The following is a 19,882-nucleotide window of genomic DNA, read 5'->3' on the forward strand; positions in this document are numbered from 1 at the left end:
GAATCACATAATGTTTCCAAGCCGAAGCAAGGTGACACAGGCAGCAATTTAGCAACTAGACCACACAGGTAGTTGTGGCTACCACTGATCAGAATTTCTTTGAATGTGCCGTTCTCCCTGCTTCGTCCTACCTTCCTTTGCCAACAGATTACCCCTTTCTCTCAGATTGGCTCTGCTAATAAACGCAATAATCGGCTTAAAATCACATTGCTTAGTAGATATGGTGTCTATAACTCAATAATGTATTTGACATCAATTTGATCTCAGAGTAAAAGTGGTAGTAAAATAGGGAAGAGTAACACACGGGTCATAGAAGGGTACAGGGGTCTAAGCTCTCTCCACCAATATTAAAAAAGATGACCACTGTGCGCAAAATATGCGCAGTACCAGGGTGTGCCGCATCAGTATCAGGAACTGGTCGAACACATGGGGAAGAACAAACAAAGTGTGCCTTAGGCTCTAACACAGTGACTACAGAAGACCACAAAAGCAGACTTAAAATTCAGATGTGTACATTTATCTGATAGAGACATATAGGTGCAGATTCCTTAAACCTTAGAATTTTCCCCAGGTGTCAGTCTGGATGTGGAGATTTTTCTCAAGCTGTACGCCTGTGCACTGTTAGGTAGCGTTGATAGCTCCACGTCTGTCTGCACCAGATATGATGTTGCAGGCAATACATAGGCGTCACCCTGGTGTGCTGATGTCAGTTCTTTTCTTTCTGAGCCAGCAAGCGCTGATCCGAAGAGAGCTACCCCTAAGTCAATTTTTGACTGGGCATTTTTTTGACTTTGTCTACGTTTTTTCGAGTTGTTAACTCCTGGTGCATTGAAGAATGTCATTGAGGACCGGGTTCAAGTGCTGTGGGTCCTGTCATAGGACAATGTCTGTGAGGGATCAGCACCTTGTGCCCCTTTGGTGTCTAGAGCGTGACCACAACCAGAAGTCGTGCTCTGAGTGTCGGGCCATGCATCCGAAGGCTTTGAGGAAGCGGCCCCTAAAACTAATGGTGGCCCGGTGCTTGACTCCGCACAAGTCACGGTCTTGTTCGAGAGGAAGGTCTCGGATCGGTCACGGACACCCCCTCCGTCGTCGTCCCACTCCTCGAGATGGTCAGATAAGTGGAAGCATAAGAAAAATCAAAGGAGACAAAATGTTATTTGACTGCCCCTCGTCCGTCAGCCGACAAGGGAGCAGGAGTGTCATCATTCTAAGCCTCCCTCTGTGGAGCCTGGGTCTGGGCCAACTCCATGCCTCCCTGAGTTTCTGGGAGCCAGAGCGAACACTGCCCATTTGTAGGAATTCTGTGAGTTGCATTTTTAGGCCATCTGACACAGCAAATGCGCCTTTGGGCCTCGCAGAGTCAGAAGGGACCCCTTTGGGTTCCACGCCAGGGGCTTTGGCCTCGGCTTCAAGGGGCACCTATGGATCCACGCTTGGATCCGGGACAGCATCAGTTGTACCACCTTAATCTTCCCCAAGGCCGGTCCTGACTCTTATGCCATCTGTGTCGTCCGTGCCACCAGGCAGTGCTGTCCTCACTGTTATTGCCGACTCTAAGCTGGATAGACGTTGTGCAATGCTGACTGTGGCACTGACAGGAGATGTGCCTCCTATGTCGGATCATCAGCCTTTTTCCTATGGACTAGGTTATGGTGAGGAATGGGAGGGACCGCTGGATGCTTTGGAATACCAGCTTCAAGAACTTATGGACTGGTGTAGGGACTTGGGTGATGCCAGTGGACTTGATACCTCCCCAGATACCAGCATGCTTTCTCCCTCTACCATGGAGAGTCATATTCTTTGGTGCTGCGAAGAGCAGCTGAGGCCCTAGAGCTTGAGTTGCCTTAGGTGGCAGTCAGGACGAACATCCTGACAGGGGTGCTTCAATCTGGACATTCATCCTCTGAACCCCTGCTTCTCTTCAGTGAAGCTCTTACAGATGTTTTTCTGGGAGCCTGGTACAAATGCAGCACAGAGGCCACTGTGAACCGGACAATTTTCCGTCGCCATCGCTCTGCTCCAGGTGACCCAACTTTTCTTACGCAACAACCCACCTCTGAGAGCTTGGTTATCTAAACATCCACCTCCCATGGTGCGTTTCCCTCGGCATCCCCGGAGAGGGAGTCCAAAAGGATGGACACTCTTGGGAAGGAGATGTTTTCTTCTGCCAGCCTACCATTGTTGTCCGTGAACACCGCATGCCTTTTGGGCTGTTACTCTACCCGCTGTGGATTACAGTTGCTCAAGGTCCCAGAGGAGGCCCGGGCTGCACTCAGCCAAGCAGTTGCTGATGGGAAAGACGCAACAAAGTTCACAATGCATTGTGGACTGGATACGACAAACTCACTGAGCAGAGCGGGTTCATCAACAGTGGCCCTGAGGAACCACGCCTGATTGAGGACATCTGGCTTTTTGGGGTAGTCCAATCCAATCTAATGGACATGCCCTTTGATGGCACCCGTCTCTTCAGATAAAAAGCAGACTAGTTGCTCGAGCTCTTCAAGTATGTTTGTGCTGCAGTCAGGTTCTTGGGCCTTGCGGCGGCCCCTGGCCCCCCTGAGTTTGCTTTCCATCCCTTTCATGTCTACGGAAGGGACATCCAACTGTGTCCGTTTCTGTCCAGCCACTGTGCTGTGCATGCTGCCCTGCCTCTGCATGGCTAGGGACAGGAGATCTACCGACCTCGTGGATCAGGGAGCCAGTAGTCTGGACAGTCCACCGCACCCAACACAATCCCACACCCCCATTCTCCTCTGCAGCGGCCTCCACACCTTCCTAGGTTCCTGACCTCCCCACCAGGGAACAGTCAGAGGCAGGATGTTCCACTGGCAATTCATCCCGTCAGACAGGTTGGCTTTGCAGATAGTCCAGAGGGACTACTCCCTCCCCTTCGAGACTTCCCCTCTATTCATGCCACCATCCTATGATCAGATGACAGAGGATCACTCTGCACTCCCACGAAAGGAATTTATGTCTATCTTGTCCAAGGGAGCCATAGAGAGGGTTTCTGTGCCAGAAGTGTGTTGTGGTTCCTATTCCCACTACTTTCTGGTACCCAAAAAGGACATGGGCCTCCACCCCATCCTAGACCTACAGTCCCTCAGTCTCTTCCTCAAGAAGGAGAAGTTCAGAATGCTCATTCTGGCTCAGGTTTTTTCTGCCCTGGACCTGGGTGACTGGATAGTAGCATTGGACTTGCAGGATGCTTATTTCCATATTCCCCCTCCTGCCTGCCCACAGATGTTACCTGCGGTTCATGGTAAGCCGCAAGCCATTTCAGTTCACCATGCTATCCTTTGGCCTTACGAAGGCTGGCTGCTGAAACCGGACTTGCCCCAGACTGTCGTCTACCACCTCCAGACTACAGCGGACCTTCTGCATTCAATGGAGTTCACTATTAAAGTGCTGAAGTCACACCTGAGTCCTTCTCAGATGCTCCTTTTCATCAGAGCTGTTCTGGACACTGTGCAGTTGTGGGCTTATCCTCCTGAGTGGTGAGTCCAGGATTTTCAAGCTATGATACAGATGTTTCAACCTCTATCCTGGATGTCTGTCAGAATGACTCTAAGGCTGCGTGGCCTCATGACCTCCTGCAGCCGCTGGTGACTCATGCCCGATGGCATATGGGGGCTCTGCAGTGGGACATGAAGTTCCAGTAGGCACAACATCAGGGGAATGTCTCTGACATGGTCCAGATCACGAAGGGAACTGCATAAGATCTGCAGTGGTGGATAACGAACTGTGATTTGGTCAGAGGCAGATCCCGCTCCTATCCCCAGCCAAATCTGACAGTAGTGACAGATGTGTCACTCCTGGACTGGGGCGGCCATCTAGGAGAGGCGGAGATCAGAGGCATCTGGTCTCTAGAGGAGTCCAGACTTTACACATCAACCTGTTGGAGCTCTGTGCAATGGGACTGGCATTGAAAACATTCCTTCCTTCCTTCCTTCTCTCAAGGGAAAGGTAGTGCAGGTGTTCACAGACAACACCACTACCATGTGGTACTGCAAAAAGCAGGATGGGGGACCCTTTGACAGGAGGGTCTGCTCCTTCTGACGTGACTGGAACAACAGGGCATTTCCCTGGTGATTCAACGTCTGGCTGGCTCTCTGAACACCATAGCAGATGAACTCAGCCGCCAATGCTTAGTTGATCACAAATGGCATCTCCATTCGTAGGTGGCACAAGGTCTCTTTCAGCAGTGGGGAGAGTCTTGGTTAGATCTGCTCGCCTCCGCAGAGAACGCTCAATGTCAGCAGTGTTTCACGTTGGGTTTTACAAGGCAGCAATCACTCGGTGACACTTCATCTCAAGCGGAACTCAGGCCTCCTGTACACCTTTCCGCCCATACCTCTTCTGCCCAAAGTTCTCAAGAAGATCAAAACTAATTGGGCCCAAGTCATCCTTGTAGCTCCGAGCTACTAAGCATGGCTATCGATCCTGCGATAAGACTGCCCCTTCTGGAAGATCTTCTTTCGCCGCAGTAGGGGACGGTTCTTCACCTGAATCTGTCTATTCTCTGCCTTCTTTCATGGAGATTGAGTGGTGACAGTTGACAGCTTTCGACATTCCTCCCGAAGTCTGTAATGTAAGCTTGGCAGCCAGGCGTCTCTCCACCAAAACAGTACATGCCTGTCATTGAAAGAAATTTGTGGCATGGTGCATAGACAAGTATGTTGACCCGCTTTCTGCCCCTCTGTCTGAGGTTTTGTTGTTCATCCTTTCTTTTCCAGCAGGGTTCTCCTATGGGTACTCTCAAAGGTTATCTATCTGCCATTTCCTATTTTTTCAGTTGCCTGATCAACCTTCTTTTGTTTAAGTCTCCTATTGTAAATAGGTTCCTCAAAAGTCCTACTCATATGGTTCCTCCGTCCCCATTCATTATGCCTCAGTGGGTCTTGAATTTGGTTTGATCTTCCTGATGTACACTCCTTTCAAGCCTCTACACAATTGTCCTCTCAGGCTTCTTACCTTGAAAACAGCCTTCCTTGTAGCCATTATCTCTGCCCACAGGGTGAGTAAGCTGCAGACATTATCATCTAAGCCTCCCACCTTTCCATCTATCTTGACAAAATGGTGTTTTGCACTAGGGTTTCCTTTTTGCCAAAAATGGTCACGCCCTTTCATGTAGGCCAATCTATCACCTCGCCTACTTTTTTCGCACCCCACATTCTTCTAAGAAGGAGAGGCTCCCCCGCCTGGCCCCAAAAAGACTGTTGGCATTCTACCTTGATCGTACAAATGAGTTCTGGATGGATGATCTCTGTTGGTTATGTGGGTATGAAGAAAGGTCGGGCAGTGCAGAAGTGGACCATCTCTAGATGGGTTGTGGCCAAGAATCAACCCCCTGAGGGTGTGTGTGCTCATTCTGCCAGAGCTAAAGCTGCGACCACTGTGTTAGCACACAGATTTCCAGTCCTTGATATCTGTCAGGCAGCAACGTGGCTTTCTCTTCACATGTTTCCAAACACTACTGCCTAGACAGTGAGGTCCGTAGGGGCAGCCACTTTGCTTGTCCGGTCCTGCAGGGCTGTCTAGTATGATCTTGGTTCACAGACCCTCATCTGGGGATGGTATTGCGTGGGTATCTATTCTAAGGTAAGGAATCTGCAACTAGATGTCTCTATCAATTGGACAAGTTACTTACCTTCAGTAACACCTTACCTGGTAGAAACAATATATAATTGCATATTCCTTACCGACTCACTCATCCTCCCCGCTCTGCAACCTGATTTCTAGGGACAGGGACTTCCCTTTCAGGGCCTTAGTTTTGACTCACCGGTATTCAGTGTTGTTCATGGCTTTGCGCTTCTGGTGTGGGTAGGTTGTGAAAAGAACATGACGTCTGCATGCTGGGGTGGCGCCTATATAGGACCCGCAAAGTTGGCACGTATATAGGACCCGCAGTGTCATATCCAGCATGGCCACACCAATGCCGGACTCGGAGCCGATCCACACCACCTAACGGCGCGCGGGGGTACTACTTGAGAAAAGTCTCTGGATGCAGACTGCCACTTGTTGGAAGTTCCAAGGTAAGGAATCTGCAACTAGATAAGGCGTTACCAAAGTAAATTAACTTGTCTGTTGCATACACTCCCATGAATTCTTTACATGAAATGGTTTAAGGAATGCAAATATAAGACATAGAACTTACATGTAAACTGAAGTAGTGGACTACTGTCTTAGTCTTCCACACCCTATCTTCTGCGCTCTTCTTTTTTTCAACATATCTTAATTAATTTGTAAAGTGATAACTTTGCAAGTACGTGCCATACATTCGGTAAAACAATCTACAGTGATATACACTTGTGTATCCTTGCGGGTTAAGATATAGAGGCATACAGTTGACTCAATTAGTAACGCCAGAGCCATTACAACTAGTGAGGAAGGACAGAAACATCTATAACTTGGATGTTGTGGAGACATAAGTTTGCAACCAATAAAAACTGTTTTGAAAGAAACCAAACTGTGGTATGTAGTCATGTGTACTTGGTCAGGTGTCAGGTGAGAGTTTATGTAAAAAGTGGGGGAAAGGGTGGAAAAGGGAGATTCAGAACATGTCTTCTGTTCTCTTTTTCACTGGCTTCCTTCGCCACATCTCTCCTCCAGGTGCACTGTAACAACATGTTCTCCAGGGGAGTGAAGATATTCCAAAGGGTTGAGTGTCTGTTCAAACCACGCCTCATGTCTGAGTGGGAGCCAGAGCCTGAGGGCATCACCACCGTCCTGGATGACAAAAATCCTAGTGCCAGATTTGTCACCATCCCTCTCAACCAGCGCATGGGCAAAGCCATTCTCTGCAGATTCTACTTTGCCGATACCTGGATGATGTTCAGCGAGATCTCTTTCTTGTCAGGTGAGAGTCACCAAAAATAGCAGTACTGTACGATTTACTATTCAATATTATCAGCTGAGGAAATGTCATTATTTTATTAAATTTGTTGTTCCTTTTTTTTGTTATACTTTAAGGCAATCCACTGACAAGTCGAATAATTTATCAAAGCGCACTCTATGTTGCCTTTACAATTTTGGTTACCTCAAAAGGTTCATTACAAACTCAGCATAACCCAAAACCTCCAATGCCATTGCTTACTGATTCAAAGGCAGTCACTAGATTCTCTCTCCCAAACATTTTCACAACAGGTTACAGTCATACCCAAATATCTTTGTACCCCATGGGCCATAGCCCCAACACATAAATATTCTGGACTGAATGGCAAAGGGTAGCCCATAATCCCCCTCAGTGCTTTGTAAATTTCATCAAAAAGGGAACAGTTTAGGAGATTACAACCAAATATGAAATATTGACCCCACAGTAACCAAGCCTCTGTAACATTCAAAATGACAATACAGCGGCATGTAAAGCAGCTTTAAGGGAGTGTGGTACCACCTGTAAAAAAGCTAGTAATGGGTCTTCTTGGTTCCCACACAGATAGAGCTCTTGTGTACATACATTTGTTCTTCGATGTATCTACCCGCTGCGGGCTCCTTTTCCCATTTATTCATGAGGCAACACCCCAGTGGGGCTTCAGATCCTATAATATTTGTTAAATCTGTGAGGTCATGTTTTTCGGATTCTTGTGTAGTTGAAAGGAACTTTACAAAGATAGGTTTTTTTCTAATATCAGCAATTCTTACACATATATATATATATATATCTCTAACCCAATGCCTCAGCTGGGTACTGTGCATCCTTTCACTCTTCCTTAACCAAGTCCCACTTCCACTGATTAAAGGATTTAATCTCACTTCTGTGAAACAGATCTGAAATCATCTTACAGCCTCCCTCTCTCCAGTTGTTGAACAGACACTCGTGTGTGGCTGGAGTAAACTGTGTATTTAAGTAAATCAGGGTATAGGCAAACAGGAAATAAATGAAGCCTCCCTTCACCACTTTCTTGACTGAAGAATTGTAGCCACTAGGGATCACAGCAAAGCATTTCGAGGTCTGCAGCTATTCTTCCACCACACCATGTGCCATGGTGGTCTCCCCACCTTTGCATAGTCTATATACCCACAGTTAGGGAGATTCACGTCGGGACCAATCTGTTACCCTTCTCACAGTATAATACCATTTGAAATATGGTAACTCAGCATCTCCTTGTGACCTGCTCCAAAGAGTCTCAGTGATAGGTTGCCCTCATGAATTGGGATACAGAATTCTGCATTCGATCGCAAATAGGTCTCCTACTTTGACAGGCAGAGCATGAAACTGATATAATACCCTGGACAGCATTGTCATCATGGAGTTTTTTATGCAATGTGCGCTGTTTTGCTTGCTGATTATGCCAGTGGCTTAAATGCCATCAGCAAGGGTAATTTTTTTATTTCATTACAGGTCTGTCTGTAACCTTCCGCATGATGGCTGGGGTGTCTCAGGATTTAGATATTGTTCTAGCATATTTTTTGAGGTTTGAGAATAGTAGAGTGTTCCATTGAGTGCATTCCCTTCTGTAGCTGTTGTGTGTACTGTTCTCATGGATGTTTCATGACATCCTGTCTCCACTTCGGTTGTGCCTCAAAGACAATTGATATTATCTTTGTGTTGCTGATTCAGTTCTCCCAGTCCGGTTTAGTCATCTTTTGGTCTCCTGTTCCTACTTGTGAAATGTAGGCGCACAGGGCCCTTTTAATGACAAGTCTATGGTAGAAGATGTCGCGCTTCACGTAGAGTCTTGCTCAGAATCTGTTGGATTTGGAAGGCACAGATAGAGAAGGGCTGGGTTCTATCTTTTTTCTGCTGTTTGACAAATAACTCAGTTCTGTGGTCATTAAACATGAAATTTGCAAAAACAAGGTATATTTGGAAAATCAACCACCATACTCATTGGAACAGGAAACAAAAACGAATGATGCTGGTCGTTCTTCAAGCAGTACATGTTGAGCTTGTGTGTTTTTACTTTCTGCAGACATGGAGATTTCAACCCCACCCATTATCACGCCCCCGCCTCTGATCTTTTACGAGACGACAGAAGCCCACCCACAGACCCAGAACACCACAGAGAGGATCGAGGGTAAGAGGGGAGACGATCTGCAGATGTGGCAAGGTGGGAATCATTTATCTATTACCCTTTACAATTTCCCAGTGTGAGAAGAGTTTATTGTTTGAGGCAGAGGCCTTAGTTGTGTCTTCAAGAGTATTGTCTGTGTAGTCGATGAGTACGATCAAGCCTAATTCAGCAAAACTTTGAACTTGCCTTTGATTTCAAGAGGATACATTTTTACTTAACTTAAGACATCAAGAAATAGTTTACAAAAAGTGCTTGCAAAGCATAGTGTAGGTAAGGGGCACTTACAATCATTAGACAAACGCACCAGTCCTTTATTATCTATTTACAGTCATTTGGATGAATGGGAAAAAGCTCTTTCCTTGTTTCCCTAACTTTCCAGCAGTTATGCCTGGTAAAAGATGATCCTAAAAGCTCTATTTCTGTTCATCCAACTTTTGAAAGGTGTTTTGTTCCAGTGGTTTACAAGCTTCTTGTTGATAGCAATTCCTTGTTTGAAATTGAAAGTTATCTCCACGAACAGACGAACAAAATTGTGCAAAACATGCTGCCTTTTGCTTTGCCCGTACTGTCTCAATTACAAATATGGAATTATGCAGCCAAAAAGATAATCTAAGTAAAGACCAATGAAAGGAGTGATTGACATAAAGTTTTGAGTGACATTTGTGTACAGTAGTGCAGAATGAAAAACGAATGCTTTCAGATAAGGGCCTTATTTAATATTTGGCAAATATGATGCTCCAGCAAAATGTGGCAGATATTCCCCACCCCCTGTTTTACAGGTGCCATATAATGCATTTGTAATAAAGTGGACAGGATATCTTCCATGATTCTAATACAGTGTTCTGTCTGGTAAATTCTAAATAAGGCCCTAAACGTTCCTGATGCTGATGGTGGCTAATATGAAGTTCAACCTATATACTTGAAAGTATGCTGCGTTTTAAGATACATTCCTGAGATAGCACAAGAAACTGATCTCGACTGGTTTGGGTGTCTCTTTGGATGTGTATTTTATTACCATAGTGAATGACTACACTGAATACGATTTGAAAAACATTCTTCCCTTTACAGTGTTTCGTCATTCCATTCTCTATCTTGGTTCCTCCTTTCCTCTGTTATGGTCCCTTGTTTCCGCCTCTCCTTTTAACATTTGACCTTGAGGCAATCCCAGGGTAAGATGATACGCTAGAGACGCAACTAACACAATAAAGCTTAAATTAAACGACTCCGTTAAACTTCTTATACCCGGTCCACAGCTTTCAACTGTCTGATTTTTGTACCTTGAAACATTCATGTATGGCTGCTTTCAAGGGAGCAGCATACATCTGATGTAGAGTGATATGTTCTGAACATTACTGTCATCTAGTATTTGGTAGAGAAATGTACAAGTTGTTTCAGCTTCAAGTATCACTCTAATGACTGTTGTGTAGGTCACCCTGAATCCCACAATGCATGTGTTCAAATAATACACATAAGATTACTTTCTGTGTTATCTGACTCAGTGACATGTGCTCTGCTGGAACATGGAGAAAAGCCACAATTTCCAGTACGAAGGATGTGAAAAAAATCTAACCAAGACCCTGGTGCAGAGTGTGCGTGAAGAAACATCAGAACCTTCTTACCAACGAGCTTGCCCAAGGTTTCTGTCATGTGGGGTAGCTATGCTGGTGTTCAGGATAATGGAGGGTGCCCCTGTCAGTTTCTGCCCTAGAAGCAAAATCAGGGTTTGCATTCACTCATCATCTTTTGTTGACCCAGGCATCATGTGCCAAGCAAGTCAGACATTTACTTGCAAGAAAACTACTAAATTACAAAAGAAATGTTATTGCTATCATCACACGGTGATGGCGAGGGGATCCTGTGTCTTCTCGTGGAGCCTTTGAAAAGAAATTAAAGATGAAGACACTAAAGCATGGGTTAAAGGCATTTTTTCAGAGCAATCCATAGTAACTGATGCAGAAGACTATAAATTAGTCTCATTTATACTAATTGCATGCAAATGTGTTTGTTGTTGAAATCTGGAAAATCTGGCATGACCGTGCTCTTCGTGCACCTCTACCCTTGTATACCTCTTGCTCTAGGATTTTACAACGTTCCATCCCCACTTTAAATTCTCTGAGCAATGGGGGTGCCTCACATCCCCATTTCTGGGCAATATCTTGTGTGCATACTCTTTTTGATCACCACTATGGTTGTAGCATGTGTTGATGTACATCACCTGCTGTGCTTACGAAGTGCAGTCTTTACCTGTAGCATTGGTAAATAGCTACAACTAAACCCGATGCAAGGAAGAATGGTTGAAGGTGGAGCCTGTCAGCTTTATGCATTTCAAGGGGGCATGAGCCATTCAATGAATGACCAAAGCAAAGACTTTGAAGAAACACAACTTACTTACTTACTGTCCTCTGAGCTAACACCTGACATGTTTAGTCTCTGCATGTGTTGGTTGGCATCAAAACCAGCACACCCAGGCCCCATCACACCTCACTTTCCATATGTTCCATGCATGTCTGCCATTCTGTCATTTTTTTAAATCAAGAATGCGTTCATCATGGCAAAATAAATTATTTCTTAATAATGTGGACTGCTTATCAAATAACTAACGTTATCATGAATTAAATAAATCTAATGAAATATTTTTAGAATGCTGACCACAATCACAATAAACGAGTCTCTGTGTATCGTGCTTGCCCTCAAGTTGTCCTACATTGTTTGTTCTAGAGAATGTTACAATGTTTATACTCCTCTGCCCTCTGAAGGAGTCACGCTAACACAGCCCTCAGCTGTTTTTTTAAAAGAAAGTCTGGGTTGAGAAGAGTATTTAGGGTGGAGTGAAGGTAAAGGTGTGTCCTCATATTTGTCAGTCACGAAATTTGAAGGCACATAATCTCCTTTTGACGTGCAAACAATACATTGACTGTAAGTCATCACTGTATGTGTGTTTTACCAAGACGCTGGAAATTCTCAAACAAACAAATAAAACCGAAGGTGCTGCAGCGATCTGGTTCCGTCACACTTTTAGATGAGTAAATAGCATCAAAGTCCAGGGTTTGTCTATTTGCTTTCTATGTGTGGTAATAACTTGAACTTAGCCTTAGTGCTCAGACAATTGAATTTGTTCCAACATGGTGTACGTTTATCTCAAAACAATAGTCTTCCCTTTCTTCGGAGTAATACAGCAAGTAGTAGCAAAACAACGTCTAACCACACTTATCAATTTCATATTTGATATAGGCCATGTTTCATTCTTACTGTAAGTCTCCTTAGCATTTAACAAAGTTGTGCAGTTGTTAGTATTGTCTAATCTCTAAATCATTTTAGCATCCACGTGTGCCTCTATTTCAAAAAGCAATAAATCAAACTAGCCCGAACTGAAACTAAGTATATTGCAATGAACTTTGAGCCCTCTTTCATGACTTCCAAAGTAACAGTGGTGTGGTAGGAACATACCTCACATGGGATTTCCAGGTACGGGTAATTCTGGGATGCATAATTCCGTGGAGTTATAAATAGTACCACGTAGGTACCCTGTAGAATGGGAAAAACTTGAAGGCAGAAGGTCCATACATGTGTATGCAGAAGGTATGTCCACCACCCAGCAGATCTGTTGGAGTTGACTACACACCTTCTGGCCATTTGATCAAATGGACAGGATGGACAGGGACTACAGCCGTGGCAACAAACAAAGTCAAAGCAGTTAGTGCAAGTATCAGCTAGATTAATAGCTGATGGCAATTTCCGTGGCTCAAACATTGTGTTGATCTGGAAATGGGTGGAGCCACCACTGCCCATCCACTCATGTGAAATGCTTTCCAGGTAAGATATGGAATGGAGTATTCCTGAAATGATGCTCTGAAAATGTTGCCTAGATGTGGTGGAGCACACTAGGATGAAGCAAGACAGAACAACACATTTCTTCTTGAATGCAGAAATTGGAGGCTACAGCCTGGGATAGGTGTGAAACCATAAACATTTCAGCCAGAAACCTAGTGATTTGTGAGTGCTAGTGCCCTGGTATTAACTTTTCTCTAGTCTTTTTCTTTTTCTGCCCCATTCTCTCTATAGATTTTGCATTCTTTCTCTCTTTCTGAGTCCTCAAACTCTTTCAGACTCGTCTGTGTTGTTTTCACCCTGTTCTATAATTTCAACCAAAAGAGAGACCATGAACTCCTCACCTCTTGACCATAACACCTGAGTCTCCTATTTAGAAAATCAATCACCCCTCTTGACAATTAATAAAAAAATACCATAGTGTTGACATTTTACAAGATAAAATATGAGCATGCCGCTACTACGTATAAGTGACAGCCTGACTAGAGGGCCCAAAAACCAGAGCTCTGACGTGGAATATTTTGGACATGGGGCCTGGATTAATTGTAGAGTATGAGCAATGAGAGAAGTCTGAGCCCATAGAACCAGGAGGAACTTATCTGGATGGATATCTAATGACTCCAAAGAATGATCTTATAGTTTTTTTGTAAACACTGCCTCAAGGACCCCTCGAGAAACAAGTGTGCAAGGCATAGCTCTTACCATGCAAAAGACGAAAGAAATTGGATGGAGTTATAAATATATCACTGTGACCCTCAATTGAGGCAACACATGCTTGCATAAATAACTGAAACATTCCATCACATATCTCAGATTTACTGCCAGTTCTTCATGTATGTTACCACAATCTCATTGCCATTAAAACGGAGCCTGTTTTGTACCTCTATGTGATCAGTCTGCCTGAATATATTCATCCTCACTTATTTTGCTTCATAATGATGTTAGTGTTCATAGTGACACATTGTGAATTTGTGTGCCATGTTCCAGATTTCCACTTGTTTTCAGCTGTTTCCTGTTCTGCTGGCTTAGAAAGGTCCCCAACCTACATATCTTGTTGCCTCCTCCCCTTAATAATCTGCTGTACTGTTTTTGACATGTTATTGGCTGTTCATCCATAGCTTCAAGCATTCACAGTTGTTATGAGCACTCCTCCAATTTCCATATTCTGCCTTTTGCTTCTGTTCATCTCACATGTAAAGTACCTGTTTCCTGGAATGGCAAGTTTGCTCAATGCAATTTAAACTTCAAAATGCAGCTGCTCCAAGTAAGAGTTGTGAAATGTATGCATTTGTGACAAAACTGGAGATGATTTACATAGCTGGTGCACTTTTTATGACCAGTGAGGTTGTTATTGCTGTAAGAAATATTTTTAAATCTTTTACTAAAATGAATAGTTTTCATGTTAAAAGGACTGTGGGACTCATTTACCTTTGGATGGTCTGAACACTCCACATGTCGGATATGTCATCCGCTGTATTGTATGTCCATAGGTCATATTGCATTTATGGTACAGCCGATGGAATGTCTGCAACGGTTGTGACAGACTATCTGGTTTGCAAACTCTAAATAAGGCCTTTTGATTGCACTACATTTTGAGAGTTTTTACATTGAGGACTCAAGTTTGCATTTATGTGGCAAATCTATATTTTCACCACTAACAAATATGAAATGTCATGTTCATAGCGTGCCTGGTTGCAGATTCTCTGCTGTCCATTCTCCTGCCATCTATTGCTAGCCTCATACATATACAACTTGTTTTTCTTCAAAGAAGTCTTTCGAGTCATGAGGTACAGTGGCTCCTCCATTAGTTGGTAATGAGCATGGGCACTTACTCAATTGTTAAATAGTTTTAGTTTTTGTTTTCTATCAGGTTCAGACATGCACAAATTGGGCTCCGTGTGCAGCACCGAACAACGTTTACCGCTGGGCCCACTCAAACCCTTGAGACAGTGCGATAGAAGAACTCATCTGGATCCTCAATTGGGGCTCAGGCATCAAGCCCTGACTCTCAGCAACAGCCTGCCAGGATACCACTACCTTTGAGCCAAGGGCAGCACCAGCAGAAGCCTTTGGAAGTCAAGGTTCTCCCCTCTCAGGCCACAGCCGTTGCCCCTTCCTGAGCTAGAGGGATCATCAGCTCCAGAAGCGAAGCAGACACAAGCACCAAAATCAACATTGGCACCGAAAACTTCCTTGGCACCTAAGGCCTCAATGCTGAAGACACCATAGGTGCCAAAGACACATTCAGTCTCGAAAACTCAGTCGACTCCTGGCTCCGAAGATTCAGAGAAACATATTCACCAACACATGTGGGAGGAATTAGATGCTTACCAAACGTGTCTCTTGATACACCTGCAGAAGGGCAGATTCTCCACCGAGGTGCCTCTGAGGCAGTTGGACTCTTTCATGAATGAGTAAATTAACTTTTGAAGAGTAAATCGTTTTGGAACCTTTCTCTCTGCTTGACTTCCTCTTCTTCCTCCTTTTCTCCCTTAACTCATCTGCCACATGCCCCATCTCTTCCAGTTTCACCAAAGTGTTTACCACCCTCTTTTTATGGATGAAGCAGCTCATTGTATCTGACTGAACCGATTGATACATCCCATGACCTTAAGCTGAGGGTTGACTTGTGGGATGACTATGACCTTAATAACCCCAGCAACACAGACTCCGATCTGTATCCAGCAAAACCTTCCCCCCTGCTTACACTACTACATACCACAAGGCTATACACAGGGCAGCCACATATCAGTTGATATGCATGTTGTCCAGGAAGACATTGACTTCCTGGTTGAAACATTGGCTAAGACCCAACGCACTCTTCAGTTTCTCTCAATGCTTAAAGGCATGCACAAGACCTCCCAAGCCTTCCAAAGAGCCAGTCAAGGCAAGGGTCATTACACGTAGGGTCAACATAAGATATAAACCCTTACCCAATGATTCCTACTATTCAGTGGTCAGGTACCCCCGGACTTGCTTGAAGTCCATACAGCATGTAAACACACAAGCATCCAGGGTACAGTTGACACTTCACCTCCTGACAAGGAGAGTAAAAAGCTGGATGCAGCAGGCAAAAGAAGGGCAGCACAAATAGCCACACATTTAAAGAATTTCCAACTTTGTTGGCCTAGTCTCTTTAAATACAACTAGGCACACTGGGATGGGATGGAAGATCTTCTCAAACTTCTCTCTGAGGGGTGAAGGCAGAGTGAGCAAGAACTGGTTATAGAGGGCAAGACCATATCGAATGCCACAGTCCCTGTGCCCTAAATGTGGCCAGCACTGCTGCCAGGGGAGTTGGCACCAGTATCCTGCTTAGACATCATGCCTGGCTCTGTGTCCTTGCCTAAACCAGAGGCACAGTATCATCTGTTAAACCTGCCATTTGATAGCAAACATCTTTTCAGGCCGCAAGTAGACCAGATGCCCGAAAAGGTAAAAAACAGACACTGACACAGCCAAGGCCATGGATGCCCTTCAGATATACACTCCTAGGTTGTCCTTTCAGTGATCACAGTTCAAAGGAGGCAGTAAGGCCACATCCACTGAGTCTCCAAACTCCTTTCAGAGGCAGCAGCAACCATACCATCAGCAGTCAACAAGGAGGATTATGGAGGGGCCTACAAAGGCAACAATATCAGGGGTGGGGGAAAGGAGACTCAGCTAAAGGAACCCCCTCAACCTAGCAGTGACTCCCTTTTACTCCACTCCTACCTCTCCTCAACCCTCAATCACACAACATCTGTCACTGGTTTCTTCCTCTTTGGAAAGAGGTCACATCCAACTAATGGGTTCTTTTCATCATAGTGCACAGCTACTGCCTGGAGCTCACTGACCCACCACATATTCCACCCAGCAAACGCACTCTCCTCCCAGAACACCCGTGCCTTCATCAAGGAGAGGATCAGGCACCCATCCTCAACAGGGCAATAGAACCAGTGCCACCGCAGACACACAGCAAGGGGGTGCGCACTCTATATTTTATAATACAAAAAGAGACACATCTTTAAGGCTCAACTTCAGGCACCTCAACAAGTACATTCTCTCAGAACATTTCCACATGGTAACTCTACAGGATGTCACCACTCTGGTGGAGCGAGGCAACTTCACAAGTGCACCTGATCTTATGTTGCCTACTTCCACATATCCTTCCATGACCGCTACGTGCACTTCGTAGTAAGTGGTCAACATTATTGGTTCAAAGTTTTGTCATTCGGTGTCACTGCTGTCCCCCGAGAATTCACAAAATGCTTAACTGTTGTAGCACCCATTGCGGAAAACGCAGCCTCACGTAGTTCCTTACTTAGACGATTGGCTGATCAAGATTGCAAGCAAACAACAGTGTCTCGCTCACACCCAAGCCACTATATCCTTCTTCTACAGTTAGGGCTTCAACATCAATACTGTCAAGTCTCATCTCCAGCCTTTTCAGATCTTGCCATCGTGGGGGCTGTACTCAACACAGTCACTGGCAAGGCTTACCGCAGCCAAGCAAGTGTGCGAACATTCCAGCAGATACTGCCTCCTTTTCAGCCAAATTATTAACTAACATTCAGAACTGTTATTCGCCTTCATGGAATGATGGCTTCATGCATGGCCATAGTTCCCCATTTCAGGCTGCACACGTGCCTACGCCAAAAATGCCTATCAGCCCAATGGTCACAGGTGGAGGGTTACTGGGACGATCTAGTGTTGATAAGGGCCTGCACCAAATGGATTTCTTCAGAGGTGGAAAAGCAACAATCTATTTCTTCACAGACATTGTTTCACAAGAAACCATCACCACGGATGCCTCACTCTCTGAGTAGGGTACACATCTTCAGCAACTGACTCTTGTTGTTGAAGGGAAGAAACTTCACACATCAATTACCTAGAGCTCTTGGCCATCCAGTTAGTTCTTAAGGCCTTTTTTCAGGGGTAGTCCTGGTAAAAACAGACAACATGATTGCCATATATTATCTCCAAAAGCGAGGTGGCACACACTCACCACAGGAATCAGCACTAGCATAAAGCATTTGGCACTTGACACTGATTTTGTACACCTGCTCAGCAGGATGCAACAACAAGTTAACATGTGGAACTACACCCACAAGTCCTACTTCCCTGAGTTTGACCAACGCCTAAAACACAAAAAGTCAAAATTTTGCCTCCAGCTTTCCACACCAACAGTACATTGGCAATGCTCTATGGAAGAATTAGTCTGAGATCTTTGCCTATGCTTTTCCTTCTCTCCCACTCCTTCCCTGTGTGGTCCGCAAGCTTTGGCAAACATTGCTTACTCTCATCCTGGTAGCTCTCACATGGGGCAGATAACCCAGGTTAATGACCGTCATCGAGATTTGAGTGGTCCTCCACTAGAAGCTCTCTATCCGGCCAGACCTTCTTACTCAGAACTGAGGCACAATCAGGCATCCCAGGGACCTCAATCTACCAATTTGGTTTGTGACATCTTCAAATTCGACTATCTCATGTGAATGTGTATTCTCAATGAAGCACGCAGACCCACTACATGACCTTGTTATGTTGCCCAGTGGAAATGGTTTGGCCTTTATTGCATTTCCAAGAACCTGAACCCCCATAAGCCTGCAGTTCAAGATATCTGCTACCTGCTCCACTTGAATAAATCAGGTCTGTCTCACACTTCCTTACACCTTCACTTGGTTGCTTAGGCAGCCTCCTTGCAGAACAGCGAACACTATTCATCATAAAAAATCCCTTTTATCAGAGATTTCATGAAAAGACACAAATGGGTTATGTAACCCAGGGTACCCTTCCCACCCCTGCCTGGCCTTTACAACAAAGTTGCTCTCCTTGTCCCACCACTGACTGCCCTTTACAACAAATTTCTTCTCCTTGTCCGATCCCTGCCTGCCCTTTTCAACAAAGTTGCTCTCCTTGTCGCTATAACTTCTTTAAGGCATGTTAGCAAGCTGCAGTTACTTTCCAAAGTGGAATCCTGCTTCTATCTCAGTCGGAGCATTGAGCGCCTGGTCTTTTTCCCTCAGCCACACTCAGTGGAAGAGAGGGCTCTTCACACCCTTAATGTCAAATTTGCCGTCATGCATTAGATTGATAGGACCAAGACTTTTCACAAAACGCAGTAGCTCTTTGACACTTTTACCAAATCTTGCTAAGGGCATGCTCAATCAAAGATAGGTATGTCAATGGATATATGGATTTTCAGCTGCATCCAAGCCTGTTACACCAAATCTGAGAGAAGTTTGCCTGTCCCAGTCAGGCTGTATTCCATGCAGAAAAAAAGAGCCACTACGGCTTTCCTTGGAAATATCCCCATAGCTGACATTTGTAAGGAAGCTAATTTGTCCATGCCACACATATTTACCAAGTACTATGGTGAGGATGTTGTAGCATGCCAACAAGCTAGAGTTGGTCAAGCTTTTCTAAGAACTTTATTTCAGTCTTCTGCAACGTCCACTGCTTAACTACCGTTTAGTGAGGCACTGCTTTACAGTCTATGCAGAGGATGTGTATCTAATGCCACACATGGTACGAACGGAATGTGTTGCTTACCTGTAAGCATCTGTATGGATCATGTAGTCTGTAGATTTACATGCACCCACCCACCTGCACAGAAGTCTTTGATTGTGGCACATGAACATTCCTTCATTTATGTACCTTAACTCTTTATATATAATTTCTAGAATGGTCCCCCAACTTTCCTATAAAATGCTCCATCCTTACAATCACCTACTGTGTGGAAAATAGTGTGGTGCCCATTCACATTACCAATTAAGGGAGGAGCTACTATTCCTCAGGACACAAAAGACGTCTTTGAAAGACAAAAAGTTCCAAATGTCTGAGCCCAAAACTCAATATCAGGTATGTGAATCTACAGTACTACTCACTACGAACAGATGATTACAGGCTAAGTAATGTATTTGTTTTTGCATGAAATGTGACTTTGGTGAGGGAATAAAATCATCTCTCTCATCTGGTGTTGTGCGAAAATCAAGGTAATTGTGCCATTGATTGGAATTAGTGGTAGCGTGTGCAGTCGTTATAATGAGAGAATAGGGTCC

General features: G+C 44.7%; 1 protein-coding gene across 4 annotated transcripts in view; it reads left to right on the plus strand.

The window, feature by feature from the left end:
* Nucleotides 1-19,882, plus strand: part of LOC138301162 (discoidin domain-containing receptor 2-like) — a 367,128-nt gene that overhangs the window by 293,437 nt on the left and 53,809 nt on the right. For 3 of the 4 annotated variants that reach the window (XM_069241351.1, XM_069241350.1, XM_069241348.1), the window contains 2 exons: nt 6,613-6,859; nt 8,913-9,050. In XM_069241351.1, the coding sequence (XP_069097452.1) occupies nt 6,613-6,859; nt 8,913-9,050 (385 nt within the window). The remainder of the gene's footprint in view (nt 1-6,612; nt 6,860-8,912; nt 9,051-19,882) is intronic. The other variant, XM_069241349.1, reaches the window with a different exon arrangement.

The sequence above is a fragment of the Pleurodeles waltl genome, chromosome 6, assembly GCF_031143425.1.
Source record: "Pleurodeles waltl isolate 20211129_DDA chromosome 6, aPleWal1.hap1.20221129, whole genome shotgun sequence".
NCBI classification, from domain to species: domain Eukaryota; kingdom Metazoa; phylum Chordata; class Amphibia; order Caudata; family Salamandridae; genus Pleurodeles; species Pleurodeles waltl.